At 49.4% G+C, this 17619-nt stretch overlaps 1 protein-coding gene across 1 annotated transcript in view; it reads right to left on the reverse strand.

Annotated features, from left to right (window-relative positions):
- The window catches only part of LOC120841782, a 28826-nt gene extending 12986 nt beyond the window's left edge, over positions 1-15840 (reverse strand). Inside the window, exons 1-5 of the mRNA XM_040212751.1 lie at positions 15740-15840; positions 10045-10148; positions 5793-5901; positions 4126-4266; positions 3193-3303 (exon numbers count right to left, since the gene is read on the reverse strand). Of these exons, the coding sequence (XP_040068685.1) occupies positions 3193-3303; positions 4126-4266; positions 5793-5901; positions 10045-10148; positions 15740-15760 (486 nt within the window). The 5' untranslated portion in view covers positions 15761-15840. The remainder of the gene's footprint in view (positions 1-3192; positions 3304-4125; positions 4267-5792; positions 5902-10044; positions 10149-15739) is intronic.
- Between the last annotated feature and the right edge of the window lie 1779 nt (positions 15841-17619).

Raw genomic sequence — 17619 nt, forward strand, 5'->3', positions numbered from 1 at the left:
ACATTTCGTATCTGTATTTCTGTATCGCGATACATTTTTTTCACCAGTATCTGTATTCCTGTATCGAAATACATTTTGAATGTTCCTTTGTATCGCGATACAATCAGGATCAAATGTATTTCGTTACATTTCTTGCGAAATACTCCCCCCCCTCCCCCGAAAAAAAAAAAAGTTAGAACGCATTTTTTTTTTTTTTTTTTTACTTCTATATGGGCACCAGAGTCAAGGAGATGCTGGGGTATTGTTGCTATGCTGACCAAGGTTCCTTTTGATTCTGCAAACTATTTTTCTATTCGTCCTCTTCCCTCTTCTGAGAAGTGTTGCGTAGTCGGGGACTCGAACAAGGTGGCGTGCCAGGAGTGGAGTCAGAGCATCTTCTGCCGCAGGTCCTTAGGTATAGGGACTTCATGAGTCATTGTTTCCTGGCATCCAATGCCCGCTGCTAACCGTCTCTCTCGCCTTAGCGTACAGAGCACACCCAGCCGGCAAAAGCTGAGTCACATTCCCTTGCAGCACGAGCCAGGCAGTGGTTGACTTGAGGTAGTAGGAAGACTCACGCTGTGAAGTTCAACACATATTCGAATGCATCTGCGGCTGCGCCCGTAACATTGCACGGCTCAAGGGTACATCATCAACCGACATGAACGTGACCCGCTGCTCTGGTGATCTGAAACTCAGAAAAAGGCCAGAAGTGGCCTCGCTGTGCAATCCCAGACTACGTACTCCCGCGACTAGTCTCGAGACCGCTGTTTCTCGGATAGCTCGCACCTGTGCCGGCAATATCAGCTCGCAATCCACGAGGTCTCTGTTTGGATAATGCTAGGCAAAATTAGAGGCCTGCAATCCGTGCGTCGGTGGTGGAGGGTCGGTAGCAAGGACCTTCAGAACAGGGATGCTACCGTATCGTTTTTTCAACTGTAAAACAGAAGATAAGACATGTATCCCAAGATGCTTCAGGTGGTCCACTATTTTCGAAAATTCCAAATGACACTGCATGCACGATCTTCAGCTAGGTAGCCTACAACGAAAGTACGCATTGTCCTTTCATACAGCAGAATGGTAAAGTTCAAGGCCACACCTAAAGATAAAGAATTCTAATTCACTACACCGTGACATAATGTGATCAATGTTGACAGGATTCCCTCGTCAGACAGACAGGATGTCATGGAAGGGACCGCGGTCAGCAATTGTTGGAACGCTTTTTTGGGCCCATTGAAGACTCCTTGTCGTCCGAAACCACTACCTTCAAGGCTAAGTACCAAGCCTGCAGGAAAGTAATTTCGGGATCGAAAACACCCACTTCAAACTTCAAGCTTAATCTCAGTTGGCGTCTCAAAAAATTTGGAAAATGTATTGCAGTATCAGTATTTCTGTATTTGTATTTCTGCCTTCCCTAAAATGTATTCCTGTATTTGTATTTCCAAATACTTTTTGCCTCTTTTTAAAATGTATTTCCGATACGTATCGCGATACATTTTTACAGATGTATCTTAGTATCAGTATTTTAGCTACTATTTCGATGTATCCCAGTATTTGTATTTCCAAATACATTTTTCAGTATTTCTGCCCAACCCTGGTTTGACCACCATAAGGCAAAGCGTCTAGGTTTTCTTTTGTTTACTTTCTTTTTGTCGTCAGTCCGTCACTTATTGCTCTAGCAAACACTGTCTGTAAGGGAACATTGATAAACAGAGAGCAGGACAGGAAACGAGCCTCCCCCCCATCCCCCTTCCCAACGCTGAGTGCCTTTCTGAACACAACCTACTTGAGGAAGGTGCGACCCTGCCGTTGTTATTACGTGGGTTCTCCTTGTTATCCATTCACTCATATCGGTATCCCAAGTTCGTTTATAACGAACTTCCCATATAGTAAATATGGATTGTAGTTAAACGATGCGCTGATCTCACTATAGCTAAAGCGACCTCTTTATTTCCGTCCCAGAAATGTTTCGTAACATGTGTCAGTGATATTTCGAAACGCGTCGCCAAGCGAGCGCGAGGCCGAATGGTTACCGCGCTTCGCTCTCGCGCGGAGCCTCCGGGTTCGATTCCAGAGAGCGGACTCTTATTTTACTTATTCTTTCAACTTGACATTCTCGTAAGTTCGGGAACCTTGTCGTGTGATCGAGCTACGAATGTTCTACGCCCGGAACGTTCTACGCCGAATGCTCCAGAAACCCACGCGGGTACAAAATTTTGGTCCGAGTGGCATTAGCGAAAGCTTGCGCTGGGAACCTCCTTGGTTCGATCCCCACCGCCCCGCCCGTTTTGATCTGGGTGAGTTTCGTACCGGCACGCGTTCGTGTAATCACTACTGCGTGATTCACGTTAAAATCCCCAGGTTAGCGGTTGTACTGCACTCGCTAAATTTCTCATCTACAGCCGAGCGACCGATCACCTGTTGAGGCGTACCAACATCAAGGCTGTATAAACATACAAAAGCAAACCAATCTTTCTTCTTTTTTTTTTGTCCGGAGTCGGTTTTGTTTTAGCGCTCGATCGTGTTGTTTCGCCGACATCGACGCCTGCGATGCTAGCCTTTCTCTATTTTGTTTTGGGCACAAGTTCGCCCCCTTAAACTTTTAGTTTCACCAGTTATTCGCCGCCTCATCATTTGTCATTCGTGACTAAAATAGCCCTACAATGTAGTTGTTTTTTTTGCCGCTTTTTTTGTTTTGTTTTTGCGCACAAATGAACCATACTGGTAAACCAGATTCGCGCAACTGTATAATTGTTGTTGTCACTGACGTCGATTTAAATTACGCAATGCGGAAATATCTTCAAAGTAATTGAATTACATTTATGAGTATTTGTATCCTACTCGAGATATTTTACCGTGAAAGTAGCTTTAGTAGTATTTTAAATATTTTAGGAAGCAGGTATTTAGTAGCTTAACTTAAATACTTTTATCGAGTATTTTGTCCAACACTGCGTCATGCAATGCTTTCGGCGAGTCGTTAGTAGTCGCGTCTTGGTTGCGGAAAGCGGAGGGAGAAAACGGTCCGTCGTGCGACGTCGCCCCGGTTTGTTGCCTCGTTCCCGCGAAAGGTAGGAGAGGCACGCGGGACTTTGATCGTCCGCTTTGTAGTGAAACGCGCGTCGGGACCATCTCTAGCTTTCGATAGGAGACAGAAGGTGCAGGGTAGGGCCCTACACACACCGAGCCGAAATGGTCTGGTTCTGGTTTCCTCACTTTTGCCTTGACGGCCTCCTCGTCCTCAAAGATGCGCATTGTCGACGCACTCCTTGTGTAGGCGACGCCCTCGGCCCGCCGCCCGAACCGGATGCCCCGGGCGGGGCACGCCTGCAACGAGAACCAAAGTCCAACCGGGACCCAACCTTTATTCGTGGCAGAACCGGAACCGAACCGAAATCGTCGTCGCCATCTTGAAACTGAACGGGAACTGAACCGGAATAAATTTAGCGGTAACCGGCTCAAAACAGCCGAGCCAAACAATATTATTTTTTACTTTTTAATAGCAATCGTAGGTCATCAAGTTTACGTATAGTCCTTTTCAAAAGTGTAGAGCCCACCGCGCGCGTGGCCGAAGCGGGCTCGCTCCCGTGAAGCGGCGCTCTTATCGTCGGCGTCCGCTGACTGCGAGACTTTCGAGAGCGAGGGGGAACTTGGCTCTCACGTCGCGCTCGCCTCGATACCAAACTGGCGCAAAATAGCGAGAGCCAAGTTCCCCCTCAAACATTCCGAGAGCACCGACGATAAAAAGCGCTTTTATCATCGGCGCTCACGAAATGTCTGACGTGAGAGCGGTCTCGCTCCCTGCACGGGAGCGAGCCCGCTCTGACCACGCGCGCGGTGGACTCTACACTTTTGGAAAAGACTGTACCTTCACTTAAGCTGCTAAATTATCAAACCAAAACTAACTAATATTTCGTCGGGAAATTAATTCGAGAAGCTCAAATTTCGATTTACACATTTTCGTTTCGTCACTCGCGAAAACCTGTGACGTAACGAGATACTTGAGCCACTAATCGTGACCTGAGGCCTTTTTCGGTTCCCCTCCGTCAGGTGGGCGGAGTGTCGGGGATCTCCTAAAGCAGTCGAAGGATCGCCCGGTCAGTCCTTCATTTGGGCGCCGGACTGCGGGGCTCGTGAGCTGGGACTCGCCTCGGCGTAGTCCGCCCACGTCTCTCTGGAGCAGGGCTCGAGGAATCCTTCCTTCCCCGGCACCAGCTCGAAGCGCATCAGCGCCAGGTTGATGGACACGCAGGTCGCAGTCCTGCCGCCCGACTCGTCCGCCAGCTTTTCCTGAAAAGGCAGCAGTGCTTCGTCAGACGGGGCAAACAGCCACAAAGCTCCACTCTTACAGTAATAAACAAAATAACATACAATACGACACAGCGCGATACAGTACGAGGATTATTTTTCCTCAAATACCATTTTAATGACAAAAAGGCTAAAAAAAAAAAAAAAACAAAAAAAACAGCTCCATTGCCTTTCGCCCTTTCCTAAACCAAAGCAGTAATACCGTATTTACTCCAGTAATAGTCGCACTATTTATTAACAAGGCCCTCGAGTCTACTTTCCCGCAGAACACATATACAGCCAATCACTGTGTTGCGCATAAATAACATAGCGAATAACCAGAATACAAATGCAATCTTCGCAAATGGTATCTTCGAGCGAAGGCGTTATCTCTGTCCTGTAAACAGCTGGAATCATGCTGTCCATCGCGGTGATTGGCAATCTCCGAGTTCCGTGGAAAAGCGAACCCTCAGGTTTTTTTCATAAACAGTGCGGCTATTACTCCAGTAAATACGGTAACAGGAAACGCGATACTTGCAACGCAATGTAGCGAGATAAATAAGCTAGCCACCCATCAAAAACGACACAGCTGCAGAAAGAATAAGAAAAAAGCACCTACACATAAACACACACACACACACACACACACACGCACACGCACACACACACACACACACGCACACACACACACACACAAAGAATAAGCATACGAAGTCAAATAAGAGTTAGACACTCACACGGAAAAAGAAACTAACGTCGTTTGTGTTTTGTAGAATTCACGATAACGGCAGTTACGGAATGGAATAAAGTCTGGTTCACAGACTGGCATCTGACTACTACTGACTGCGCTACAACCGGTTTTCGAGCCCTAGGCCGATTCGCACACTTGCATTCAGAGCGACCGCCACGACTACGAACGAATGCAACTGGTCAGAACGTCGAGTTGCCGTGGCGACGAAGCACCAAATGGCTGTGTCGTTCGCAGTGCGAGCAGTTGAGCCGTGCTCAACTTTTCCCCCGTTTGGGAACGAACGGAGCGACCACAACGAATGACAAATCATGGGTCGAGGAGAAATCGGCCGCGCGCGTTGCATGCCGGTTCCTGCTCTACGCTGAAAAGCATGGCGGTGGTGGGGATCGTCGACGCGGTGGAAGCTCATCGTTCCGCGTAGAGCGCTATGCTTGGCTCAATTCCCATCGTGTGTCGCCATGATAAGCCAGCAAGTGTTAAAAGCCGAATCGAAACTTAAAATAGACCTCTCACGTTCAGAAATTACAGCCTCGGTCGTTGTGCCGTGTTCCATATTCCCCGAAGCTGCAAGGACTGCGCAGCTTTACAGGAAACAAATCGCCCATTTCATTGGCTGCTGAAGAAAGGAACGATGGCTGTCTCGAGCGCATCGCGGGGTGCTTGCGCATGGGGACCCCCCTAGTGATACTTGGCGCTCCGCGTGACTCGTGACAAGCAGTCGGGCACGCCAGACGCTAATCACTGTGGGACTCGATTCTCGTAGGTTGTCCGCGCTCACCATTGCCTCCAGGTCGTCCTGGGTGAGCCAGTCGGGCGTCGGCGGGGAGAGCTTGCACGGCTGGCTGCTGCCGTACCCGTGCGTCATGTAGAAGAGCAGGGCGCAGTGTCTGCAGCCCAGAAAACCAGCGTCAGGCGCGGTGCTGCCCGCGGCGCCCCGACGCGGAGTGAAGGGGAATCGTGTCTCCGACTGGTGTCTCTAGACTTCCGCCCATTCATCCAAAGTGCTTCCGAAGTGGAAACAAATAAAAATGCGTGTTATGCTGTCAGATGTCGCGATCCTCGTAAATAATTGTAAATATTCCGGCAAAAAAAAAAAAAAAAAAAAAAGAAAAGAAAAAGAAAACTTGAATGTCGTTGTTGAAGCTACCGTGGACTGTCGAGCTGCAGACCGAACTGCAAGCGGAGCAGTCGTATGCCATGTCCTCCAGCGCTGCTAGGACACCGCCAGGATCGCGGCCTTGGCGACAGCAGGACGCTTCAATGACGCCATTAGGTGGAAATCGAGAGGCCTTTGCGGGTCACGCTTTGCGGGGATTTTGGTGTCGGCGCTCGTTGTCTGTCGTCGCAGCGGAAATGGGAAAGCCCTTCTGTCCCCTGATGGTACGATGAGAGATTTTCCCGCGCCGCGCGAAGGGAAGAAAGCCCCGACGACCCGCCAATAACGGCGCGACAGCGAGAAAGCCTTAGCGGAGCGTCTTCCCCTGCCGTCTGCTAACCCTAAATTCAAAACGGTGTGTTTTCAAACATTACCCGCGTTATACCAAGTCCCACTTCAGCACTATATCGAGCTGCTATACTTAATACGGAGGGTTTTATAGACTTCCACCGCGTTCGATTTCACTATACTCCTCAAACCCAACTCGAAACGTAGAACTGCAAAACTCGTCGCCTTCCAAGCGCTTTCCGGCGAAGCTTCGCCTTTTTTTTTTTTTTTTCTCTCTATGGCCCCTCTCACTTTCCGCTTTTCGCTGAATGTCAACATTAGGGAGTTTTCGTCGATCGTTTTCGCCGTCTCGCAAGGCCCTCCGCAACCCGCTACGATAGCTGGAACTCCACAGTCAAGGCTATCGGCGCGCAGGCGCAGTAGCAACTTCTTTGTTGCGGAACGCTTAGCGGAGGGGGCAACGCGGTCTACGAAAACTCCCTTATGTCCCTCCCTTCCCCGCTCAACAACACTGGGAAGCATGCGCATCCGCTTGTACCATCACTGCTGCAGAACGCAGACTCTTCCTAATGGCACCGCCGCGTCAAGGTCGTCCTCCGTGCTAGGAGCGAGCGCGAAAGGAACGGCTAGCTTCGGCGACTCGCAACCGGCGTCGCGCCCACACTAGCCACCGACGACGAAAGGCGGCCCGTGCCGCGCATACACGGCGACCTGAGGATCCCGAGGCACTAGAGCGCGAAGCGGAGGCGCGTACACGGCTATGTGAGGATTCCTAGGTATGACAGCGCGAGACGGAGACGCGTACATGGGGACGGAAAGGTTTTAGTTCTTTGCAAATAGTTATGTTCCGTTCGCGGCGGTTGCCGCACATCTGATGAAGCCAACCGCCCGGGATTGCGCCTTGGCCGACGGAGACGTTGACACACAGGGACACATCCAGTGGAAGTTAACGAATACAGGCTGTTTCACGAAAGGTGGACAAATTCGATATTGCGAAAACTAAGCGTCGCAAGAAAAAAAGAGGTTTGTGTCGTTTTGGTCCTGGGCCAGGGGCACATTTAGGAACATTATTGAAGTTCGGGATAATTAAATTGTTAATTATTTTTGCGTAATTAACTTTCTAAATATTGCCGCGCGCGCAGTAGGCAGCGCGGCCGTGGCCCGACGGTTATCGTTCCTGCTTCCCACGCGAAGTGCCCGGGTTCGATTCCTGGGACCGACGCGTCTTTTGTTTATCCTTGCAATTTAGTGCTCTAGTAAATTCGAGAATCTTGTTGCTCGTTCGAGGTGCGAATTTTCTCGTCGCCGAACCTTCTAGGCCGACTGTTCCAGAAACCAACGCGTGTACTTAGGGGCTCCGCATGGCGATCCTCAGTCAGTCTCGCCCCAGCCTTCGACTCTGGTGTTACGTCGACTTCGACGCTCGCGACGCTCTCGTGTTATCTTCCATTTCCTTTTATTTTTGGGCACAAGTTCGCCCCATTAAACGTTTCCGTTTCCCCCAGTTATTTTTTGTTTCCTTGGATTCGTGACAATATTGTGTTTAAGGGCATGGTTTAAATTAGAAAATTGCTCAGCATCATCGAAAAACACAAAATCAACAAATTGCAGAACGATAGAAGGCACTCAAAGCATTTTACGGCTTTCTGAAAAACCGCACAAATTCGACGCGTTTTTAAGTTTCGGTTTGTTATCGGAGCGCATCTGGGCCCCGGCGGCACCGCGCCCCGTGGAGAAATAGGGCAACCAGCCTCTGCTGCGTCCTTGGCTGCGTCGCGCGAGGAGAGCGCAGCAGAGGCTGGTTGCCCTATTTCTCTACGGGGCGCGGTGCCGTCGGGGCCCAGATGCGCTCCGATAACAAACCGAAACTTAAAAACGCGTCGAATTTGTGCGGTTTTTCAGAAGCCGTAAAATGCTTTGAGTGCCTTCTATCGTTCTGCAATTTGTTGATTTAGTGTTTTTCGATGATGCTGAGCAATTTTCTAATTCAAACCATGCCCTTAAACACAGTATTCAAAAACGCTATTTCCGCAAGAAATAATTAACAATCTAATTATCCCGGATTTTAATAATTTTCCTAAATGGACCCCTGGCCCAGGACGAAAACGACACAAGTCTTTTTTGTAGCGACGTGTAGTTTTCGCGATATCGAATTTGTTCACCTTTCGTGAAACACCCTGTATATGGTTTATTTACATACATTCACAGACTGGGTTTTAGATCTTAGGAGCTACGCGAGACCTCCCGGAGTCCTGGTGGCGTCTTGCCCCCTCCGATGCTCAGCGTAGACTGCCGCACCCCGCGCTCGTCGCCGAGTTTCCAAGAACCAGACATGTACACGTTACCCCAAAAAAGTAACTAAATACGTCACTCGTTACCGATTCTGAAAATAAACGCGTGAGTTACCTCAAAAGTAACGAGTTACTTTTCACGTTACTTTGACGACCGATACAGAACTGTTTTTGCATCACGGTTTATTGTGTTCATTTCAGTAGTCCTTGCACTTAAAATTGCCTCTCCAAGTTTCCTCAGTTATATTTCCCCGCTTCCTTGAAAATACATCTCCGGCGACGCTGAAGAGTCCTTCTATACCGACGCGCTCCAAAGGAACGGCAGTGTTGTGCTTCAGCAAGAGCTGGTGAATCTTCGGCTAGTGCGCCTTCATTGAGGACAGCGGGTAATGGGTTCTGTGCCTTCCCGTGTTCACAATCTCTGGGCTTACATTCGGTCCGTTCCCGGTTCTAGAAGGTTCAACCAACGAACCTTATTGTGCTCGCGGGGTGAAGGACATTCCCAGCTGTAGAGTTCAGTACGGCAGAGTTTATCGCTGGAAACGTCAGTCAAACTGTTCGACTGACGTGTTTAGCGATATACGCTGCTGTACTGTCACACTGTTTAGTTGCTTTTCGGGTTGCCCACCCACCGTTCTCGCAATAGACGCATACTCTCAGGTTCGAATAAAAGCGAGGCTGTTTAAACGTTGTTGTACACGTTACTGCTCAAAAGTAACGAGATACCGTTACTCGTTACTTGGCCTTAAAAGAAAATAAGTACGTTACTCGTTCCTTTTCCAGAAAAGTAACGATTTAGTTATTTTTCTAGAAAAGGAACGAGTAACGCATTTAAATACGTCACTCGTTACCAGAAATAGTAACTAGGTAGAAGTAACGCGTTACTTGTGACGCGTTACGTACATGTCTGCCAAGAACGGTCCCCCACCCTGCGACGAACACAGGACGCCTCTCTCATCACCTCGCTCGGTGGTTCCAGCCCCCGTCACCCCGCCGTTCCAGCTCGGTGGCGGGCTCCGTGGATAACACATGTTTCGGTCTCGGTACCCGGGCGCCATCTTCTCCGGGAACCCATTAACAGCCGACAGTCGCGTCTGCGACTCCTCCTCCTCGTAAACATGTCAGGGCCCGCATCCCTTGTCCGGTCCAACCCCTCCAAAATCCCCCTAAAACAACAACCCAGAAACAACAACCCAGAGGTCTTCGAACCTAACGCACTTTGTGGGCGAAAAAGGCCCCTTTTTCGAGGCGGTAAAGTCGAAGACGGTTTCGAAATGCCCTAGCGTAGCACCGACCCTCTGAACATGTTGAAGGCCGAGCGGGAAGAGCGCAGCTGAAGTCCCACGGCTACCAACAGGCTCCGGACGGCGCCATGCGCTTGCAAGTAGCGCTCCAGTCCCTGCACAGAATAGACGGCTTCCGACATTCGTCTCAGCGAACGACTCTGAACCAAACGCTGCAGCATTTTTCGGGCCAAAGGACATCTTAACGAACCCAAGTTATGCACGGTCATCGAGACCCATTAAGGTAAGCAAGGAGTCCGCGCGGTAGGCTCGGGCCAGTGGAGCGATTCCATTCCTTTCTAATATTTTTTCCTCGGTCGTGCCCGAGCGTCTCGAATTAGGTTCAGCGAACAGCGAAAGCGGCCCACACTTTACCCGTGGTGCTGCGGGCTTCGAGAAGTGTGAGCTAGGCGAGCATACTCACTGACTACGTGTTCCAGCGGTTGTGGTTTGAATGTTGGGAATAGATGTCCGCGAACAACGAGCCCAAAATCAGAAATGTAAACAGCCTATGTTCACCATTCCACGCTATGATACAAAAAAATAATAACTGCACTGGAGTCTAAAAGAAATCACGCATTTGCTTTGCAGAAAAACATACTTGCGATTCACGTGCGGTAAATTCCCGTTATCTACGAAGCTACATCGAGCAAAAAGTTCAGAATTTCAATTTTCGGTTGATTTCTGAAGTGTTGTTGTTAGACACGTGTTTGCGAATTACGATGACTAGATAACGCGAGGCTGGGGCACTAAGCAGAGCCATGGGATACACTTTTTGTGGTCGGTCTACGGCGTTCATAAGCTCTTTCTGGCTACGAAACGGCGGCTTGGTCGGGTAGCCGACCGATGCAGAATTCGAGAGATTCGTTCGAACAACGCGTCGTCCACAACTTCGCAGTGGCCGTGCACGAGAAGCGGACACCGGATCGGCTCCACAATCGCACGGCGGTAGAACGCCATGCATGCGTAGGACAGCGCACGCAACTGCCCCGCAGTCAGCTTTCCTCGCAAATGTTGGGCCGAGCTGCGTTGCTGCAACAAACTCTCGAACCTTCTAATACAAAAAAAAGTCATAGCCTACGAAGTTTGGGAAAGATGCGCGGCGTTGTCATTTCCAGCGTTGGAGCGCATAGGGCTTGCTTTCCTCGCTTTTCAAAGCGGCGAACGTTTTCGTGCTGGGATGAGGAGATACCAGGCTGTGGATTGAATAACATGGGAACTGGATGTACGCACGGTGGTGACGAGGAAAACCTTGGCCGTGCTCTCCGACGGACTCGCAAAGAGAGCGATGCCGTCGAGGTGCTTGGCGCGCAGCAGCCAGACCGTGCAGGTCACGAAGTGCCGCAGGAGCGCCTCGTGGGCCACGTCCAGCTTCGCCAGCCACGCGGGCCCCAGACCCAACAGCACGGCCGCCCCACCGTCCACAGACAGGCCGACAGCGCGACCTGCGATCCCATGGCGACGCAGCTCGCCGAGAGGCGTCCGCCGAGCGGTGTCCGTCCCACGGGCCCAACGCCCGGGTCACAAATCGAGCGCTCGGACCACGACGCCCACTGAAATACCCAAGCGCAGACTGGCTGCACGACTGGCGATCGAGGAGTCAGTCGTCGGGTACCAATGACGAGGGCGACTGGTGTCGTGCTGGGCTGTTCGTGCGGCGCAAGTGGGGAAAAGGACGTCACTAAAACTGCTTTATCGTCGGGAATGCGACACCGATTACCCATCTTTCTTTTCGGCTTGAAGATAGTTCCCTTACAAAAATATGTATGGACACTTCTAGGGCGTTCTATAGACCAGCGTCCATAGGGAGGACAAAAGGCATCTATAGGCGGACCACGACCTCTGTTGCCTCCGTGAAGTCGTCCTATGGCTGCCCTATAGAATATTGGCCAACGGACGTTCTATGGACGTCCTATTCTATGGATGATGTGTGGTCATCCTATATCCTCTCTATGGCAAGGCGCCATATAGAGTCCATAGGGACTCTATAGGGTGTCTACACAGGGTCTTTACGGTGTCTATAGGGTCCGTGTAGAAAACCCATACGAAGTCTACAAGGAGTCCCTAGGGAAGCCATACAAGGTCTACACAGGGTCCTCATGGGGTCTGCAGAAAAGCCATACAAGTTCTACAGGGAGTCGCTACAAGGTCCGCAGAGAAGCCACTCAGTCTGCAGGGGGTCTGCTATGGGGTCCGCACCGACCAACGTTTCTAGAGCAAGTCAGTTGGGAAACTGCTAAAGAGCTTGCTCTGAAAAAGTGGCACCGATCTGTACTCGAAAACCAAACTAATTGCGATCGCAGCGCCACCATTCCACCCGCAGTGGCCACTTGGATAACTGCACGACTGCGTGTGTTGGTTTGGGACTATCGATATTCGACAGCATATGACTGTTCTGCTTTGGCTTTAATCGGCCACTTTGGCGCCGAAACATATACGGTAGAAGAAAGGTTTCAGGGATGCCAAACCCCGTCCCCCAGGCGGACACGCCGCGAATTGCCACCGAAGTTAGGACGCACCCAAATCGGGACGCGCTACCTGAAGTCGCCGGTGAGGCATGGCTGTAAAAAAAAATATTAATTGTGCTGCAAAACCCTGTAAGCTAAAAGTGTATGCAAACATCACGCTCTTGTCAGTTTGTACTGATCTCCAATAAAGGGTTCTACAAAAAGAGCTTTTCCCTATTTGTTTTTACGCAAAAACGTGCTCTGTAAAAGTCATTTTAAAGAGTGTAGGGTCTTTAGGGGTCCGCAAAGAAGCCATACAAGGTCTATAGGGAGTACGTAAGGGGTTCACAGGGAAGCCATACAGGGTCCACAGGAAAGCCATACAGGGTCTACACGGGCTCCTCATGGAGTCTGCAGAGAAGCAATACAGGGTCTGCACGGAGTCCCTACGAGGTCCATAGAGAAGCCACTTGAAGCGATGGTGGTACCGCGGTGTGAGAATCGCACTCCCTAGCTCCTGGATAATTGGCATCACAATAAAATGGCTTGCCTACACTTTCCTGACGTGAAAAAAAAAACATAAAGTAAATCTCTGATACTGCGCGTATATAGCAAAACTACAAATTACTTAGGCGTCGCGCGCAGACCCAGCATAGTATACCGCTTTTTAACGACGATCATCCAGATGACCGCAATTTTGATAGGCACCAGTGCGCCCACTATGGGTTGTGAAAGTTGCGAATATCTACGGGGGCCGCAGCGACCCACATACACCTACCTCCCACTGAGAAAGTAAAAACATTATTCCGGCACATACTGAACACTTCCATCTCCACAAGGAGTATACCCTGAGGTTGGATATGCCTCTAGACATCAATGTAACATATTGATACCCGGAACTTAATTAACAACTCTTTAACTCGGATACCTCACTACACCTAAAGAAAACGTCTACCCGGCATCACTTTGTTAATGCCCCAATATATAGCTCACACCATAGAGAGGCAATAGGATGACCATAGACTCACCGGGACCATAGAACGGAAATAGGAAGGAATGAAAAACTTTTTCTTTCGCGAAGATCTCTGTAGCTTTTTTGTGTCCATTCTGTGGCAAACCAATGGTACATAGACGGTCTAAGAACTGTCTACAGGAATCCATAGGATGGACAAAGAGGTAATAGAACGGCAAAAGTATGGACATAGGACGTCCATACATATTTTTGTAGGGGTTATTTCATCGTTATCAATGAATCTGCGCCTGCTGAAAAGCTCGACCATATGTCTGTATCGTCTCAGCACGCGAAGGAAAGCAGCCCTCCCGGTGCGCTCACGCACACCATTGCCGGGCGAAGAAGTGGACGCCACTCCTTTAGCGGCCCGCATTTAAGTGCGGAGTTTCTCAAATACTGACCGCCAGAGATACCCTCAACAGCGTTCAAAAGCGGTCGGACGCGGCTCAAGAGCGTTCAAAAGCGGGCGTCACATTGGACGCCGTCGCCGAATCACGTTTCGCGTGTTTACGTGAACCTCTTTCAAAGAATGCTCTCCCGAGGACAATAACGCCCGCTCATGTGTATCCGACAGCGTGCCTGCCCTTCTTCAGCTGCGTGGCCGTCCCGAGAATTCGCGTACGCGTCGCGCTGTTTCAGCTGTCCGAGGGAGAGGGTTACCGCCGACGTACCTAGATACGAAGTTTGCGCACACACCGAGACGACTGCCTCGACTGGGGAAGTCCGAGACCAAAGACCCAATGCCAAGCCGCGAGGCTGTGGCGCATCCAGCTGTTCTGACGACGCAAAACCTGTCCGCGCCGAAGTTGCAGAAACTCTTTCTCCGAACGCGTTCGAACGCGAGCGCCATACGCCGCATGCCGGCGTTCCGCGTACGAACACGTTCAAGGAGTGGGTAGAGGCGAACGCAGCTAACCTCGCACCCACTTATCATTCCGAACAGAGCCCGGTGTTCTGACTTCCTCGGGCGCCCTGGTCTTTCCCTCTTCCTCAGTCCCGCAGTGCACTTTCCCCCAGTCACGTGCTCCCCCAGTGAGCTAGAGACTGACGACAGCTGCTCTTCTTTTTCGGGCTAACGTGCGATGAGGACGTTTCAGCTCCGGGTCATTTCACGCCAAACGATTCAGGCCTAAATTTGACCCTCGGGGATTCGATCTAAAATCATTCTATGTGTTAACTTTTTGGTCATGGAAAAGTACCTTTTCGTGTATATTTTGTTATGCATTTTTTAAATATTTTTGAAGACGGCCTTTAATACCTTGGAACCGACCTCAGAAGCAATGACAACAGTGGCACTATGTGTAGGAAGCCGATAGAAAACAATCTGGCGAGAAGGAGTTGTGTTCTCGGCATTTCCATATAAACTTCGAGATATTATTTTGTTTTGCTCGAGTATTGCAGAAAATAAAATTTTCTCAATATCGGAACAAACCAAGCTATTTTTGTTCTAGAACGACGCGGTTTATACCCATTAGTGAGAGGTGGTATTTCAATACGTCCAATCAGCGCTAACATATGTATTCACAAACGTGCAAAGCGGCAGTGTAGAATATCCCAGCCGTGCCGATTAAGTGACCATGGGGAGACCAAATTTCTTGCGCCGCACGGCACGAGTGCATCGTTGTCGCTGCCGTACAAAATAACGGCGAGTTAAAAAACTATGCTTTGTCCCCACGAGACCCGACGCGTGACGACTGGTGCAGTTACCGACACTGCAGGTCATGCGGTCAACCCAGCGCAACCGCACCGCTCCGATCTTCAATGCGTACCAATGTACGCGCGTGGTGCGTGGTGGCGTGGTTTCATTTCGCTGTGGTACTCACTGCCTACTTTCGGTAAAGCCCGCTCGGCGGCGCGCCGGTCGCTTCGCACGGAGAAAATAAAGAATGTTTTGACCTACTGAAAACGGTTTTGATTTTGCAATCTAATTGAAAACCTTCCCGGGGAAAAAAGAAAAATGTATATTACCCCCCGGGGCCCGTTTTCCGCAAAATTCAAGGTGTCGTTAAAAATATGCACGAAAAATGTTATAAAAAAGGTCTATTGAAAAACGTTCTTTTACATCTCCAATAACATTTCCTTTTTACATTTTTTTTTTTAGACCAAATCCTTGAGGGCCGAATATAGGCGTGTACTGTTTGAATGACCCTTATATTTTTTTCTGAGCATACACGACTCCGCAGTTGCTTTAGGTAAAAAAAAAAAAAGTTTTTTCCTTTTTTTTTTGTGGCGTTTGCCGTTGACGTACTGTTGACCGAGAGAGAGCCATTCTCGATGCTGTGGACGGCGTCCCACAGGACCAGGTGACTGCACAGGGCTGCAACTGCCGGACTGGGCGGTCCCGAGACCACGCACACCAGCGCACCTGGGGTGACGCGCCAGCGGGGGGCGCTCGAGTCCGTCGCTGATCCGGGCTTCAGGGAGACTTACGTTCGTTGCCGGTGCCGACACTCGTGGCGGCGTCGGTCGTGGACGGGCCCCGGGCTGCGACGACACGCCGTTTTTTTCACTGACGCCATGGCATCTACTACTCTTTCGACACTGCGCCCCGTTCTCTTTGCATTTGGAAGCCCTCTTTCGGGCTTTGGAAGAGTCGCGACATCTAAGTGAAAAGCTCCTTCGGCCAGAAAAAAGTTTCTCAGATAAAGAAAAATACAAAAGTTTGATTATGCTGACAAGCACTGATAAGGCAGAATGTGTGACAAACATTCCATTAGACAGAATATGATAGTCCATCGCTCGGTTAATGTCATCTGGCGGCCCAAGTTCCTAAACAATAGGACCTATTTCTAATTTTCCTAGAGTTGCAGTGGACGGCATTTGCGTCACTGGAATCGGTAAGAAAGGAATCTCAAATGCACGCTTTATCGCTACATCGACATGAAAAAAGTAAAATACGCAGACATGATTAAAAAAAAAAAGGCGGCAACATTAGTGCGACCACACGCATTATGCGAAGTTTTTACCTGGTTAAAAAGACATTGCACGAGGGCACTGCTGGGTGTTGTTATTTTGCTGTCTAAGTTCCTAAACGATATAACCTGTCTTAAATTTACCTCTGTAGTTGTGGTGGACGACATTTTTGCGACTGGAATTGACAACGAAAAGGACAGCTCGAATGCCCAGGCCTTATCGCTACATCGACAAAAACACGTAACAAAATAAACTAAAATGCGCAGGAACGACTCCGGTAAAAAGGCTACGACGCCATTGCAGCCACACCTATTATGCGCAGTTTCGAACTCTTCAAGTACATATTGCACGAGCCCACCACTTGGTAAGTGTTATTTCACTGCCCAAGTTCCTAAAGTATCGAACTTAATTTTAATTGACGTTGAGTTGTGGTTAACGGCATTTGATAGGTAGACCCACTTCAAAAGTCGGCGCCAAAGAGTGTCTGCCATTGTTTGATTGCATACTCTGGGCATGGATTGGAACCGAGGGCGGCGTCAGCGTTCGGCAAGGACTCGGGTCCAACAACGCGCTTCGTGTCGATGGATGGATGGATGGATGAATGTTAATGGCTATACCCTGTGTAACGGGCGGTAGCTTGCGCCACCTAGCCTAAGTATAAAAAGACAAAAAACATGATTCCAAGCAATGGCAAGCACCAATGTTCCTTGACGAACCTTTGAATGGGTTCAATTGACATTATAAAGACATCTCAAGTGCAAGCTTTATCGCTACATCCAAATAAAACCCACAAAAAGGAGTAAAATACACAGGGAAGATTTGAATAAAGGGGCGACAAAACAATTGCGACGACACACATTATGCCAAGTTTTTCTCTTCAAGTAGACATTGCACGAGAGCATTGCTCGGTGGTGTTATTTGGCTGTCCAAGTTCCTAAACGATAAAACCTATTTTAATTAACCTGGAGTTGCGGTGGACAGCATTTTCGGGATCGGAATCGGTAATATAAAAGGCATCTCAAATGCTAGATTTACCATTTCATCGACACAAAAAACGCAAGAAAGAAAATACAATACAGAGGCATGTTCACGATGAAGAGGCTACCACGCAATTTCTACAACACGTATTATTCGAAGTTTTGATCTCTTGAAGTAGACATCGCACGAGCCCACTGTTTGGTGGGTGTTATCTGGCATGCCCAAGTTCATAAACAA

Source organism: Ixodes scapularis, unplaced genomic scaffold (assembly GCF_016920785.2).
Source record: "Ixodes scapularis isolate PalLabHiFi unplaced genomic scaffold, ASM1692078v2 PGA_scaffold2__306_contigs__length_199485367, whole genome shotgun sequence".
In the NCBI taxonomy this organism is placed as follows: domain Eukaryota; kingdom Metazoa; phylum Arthropoda; class Arachnida; order Ixodida; family Ixodidae; genus Ixodes; species Ixodes scapularis.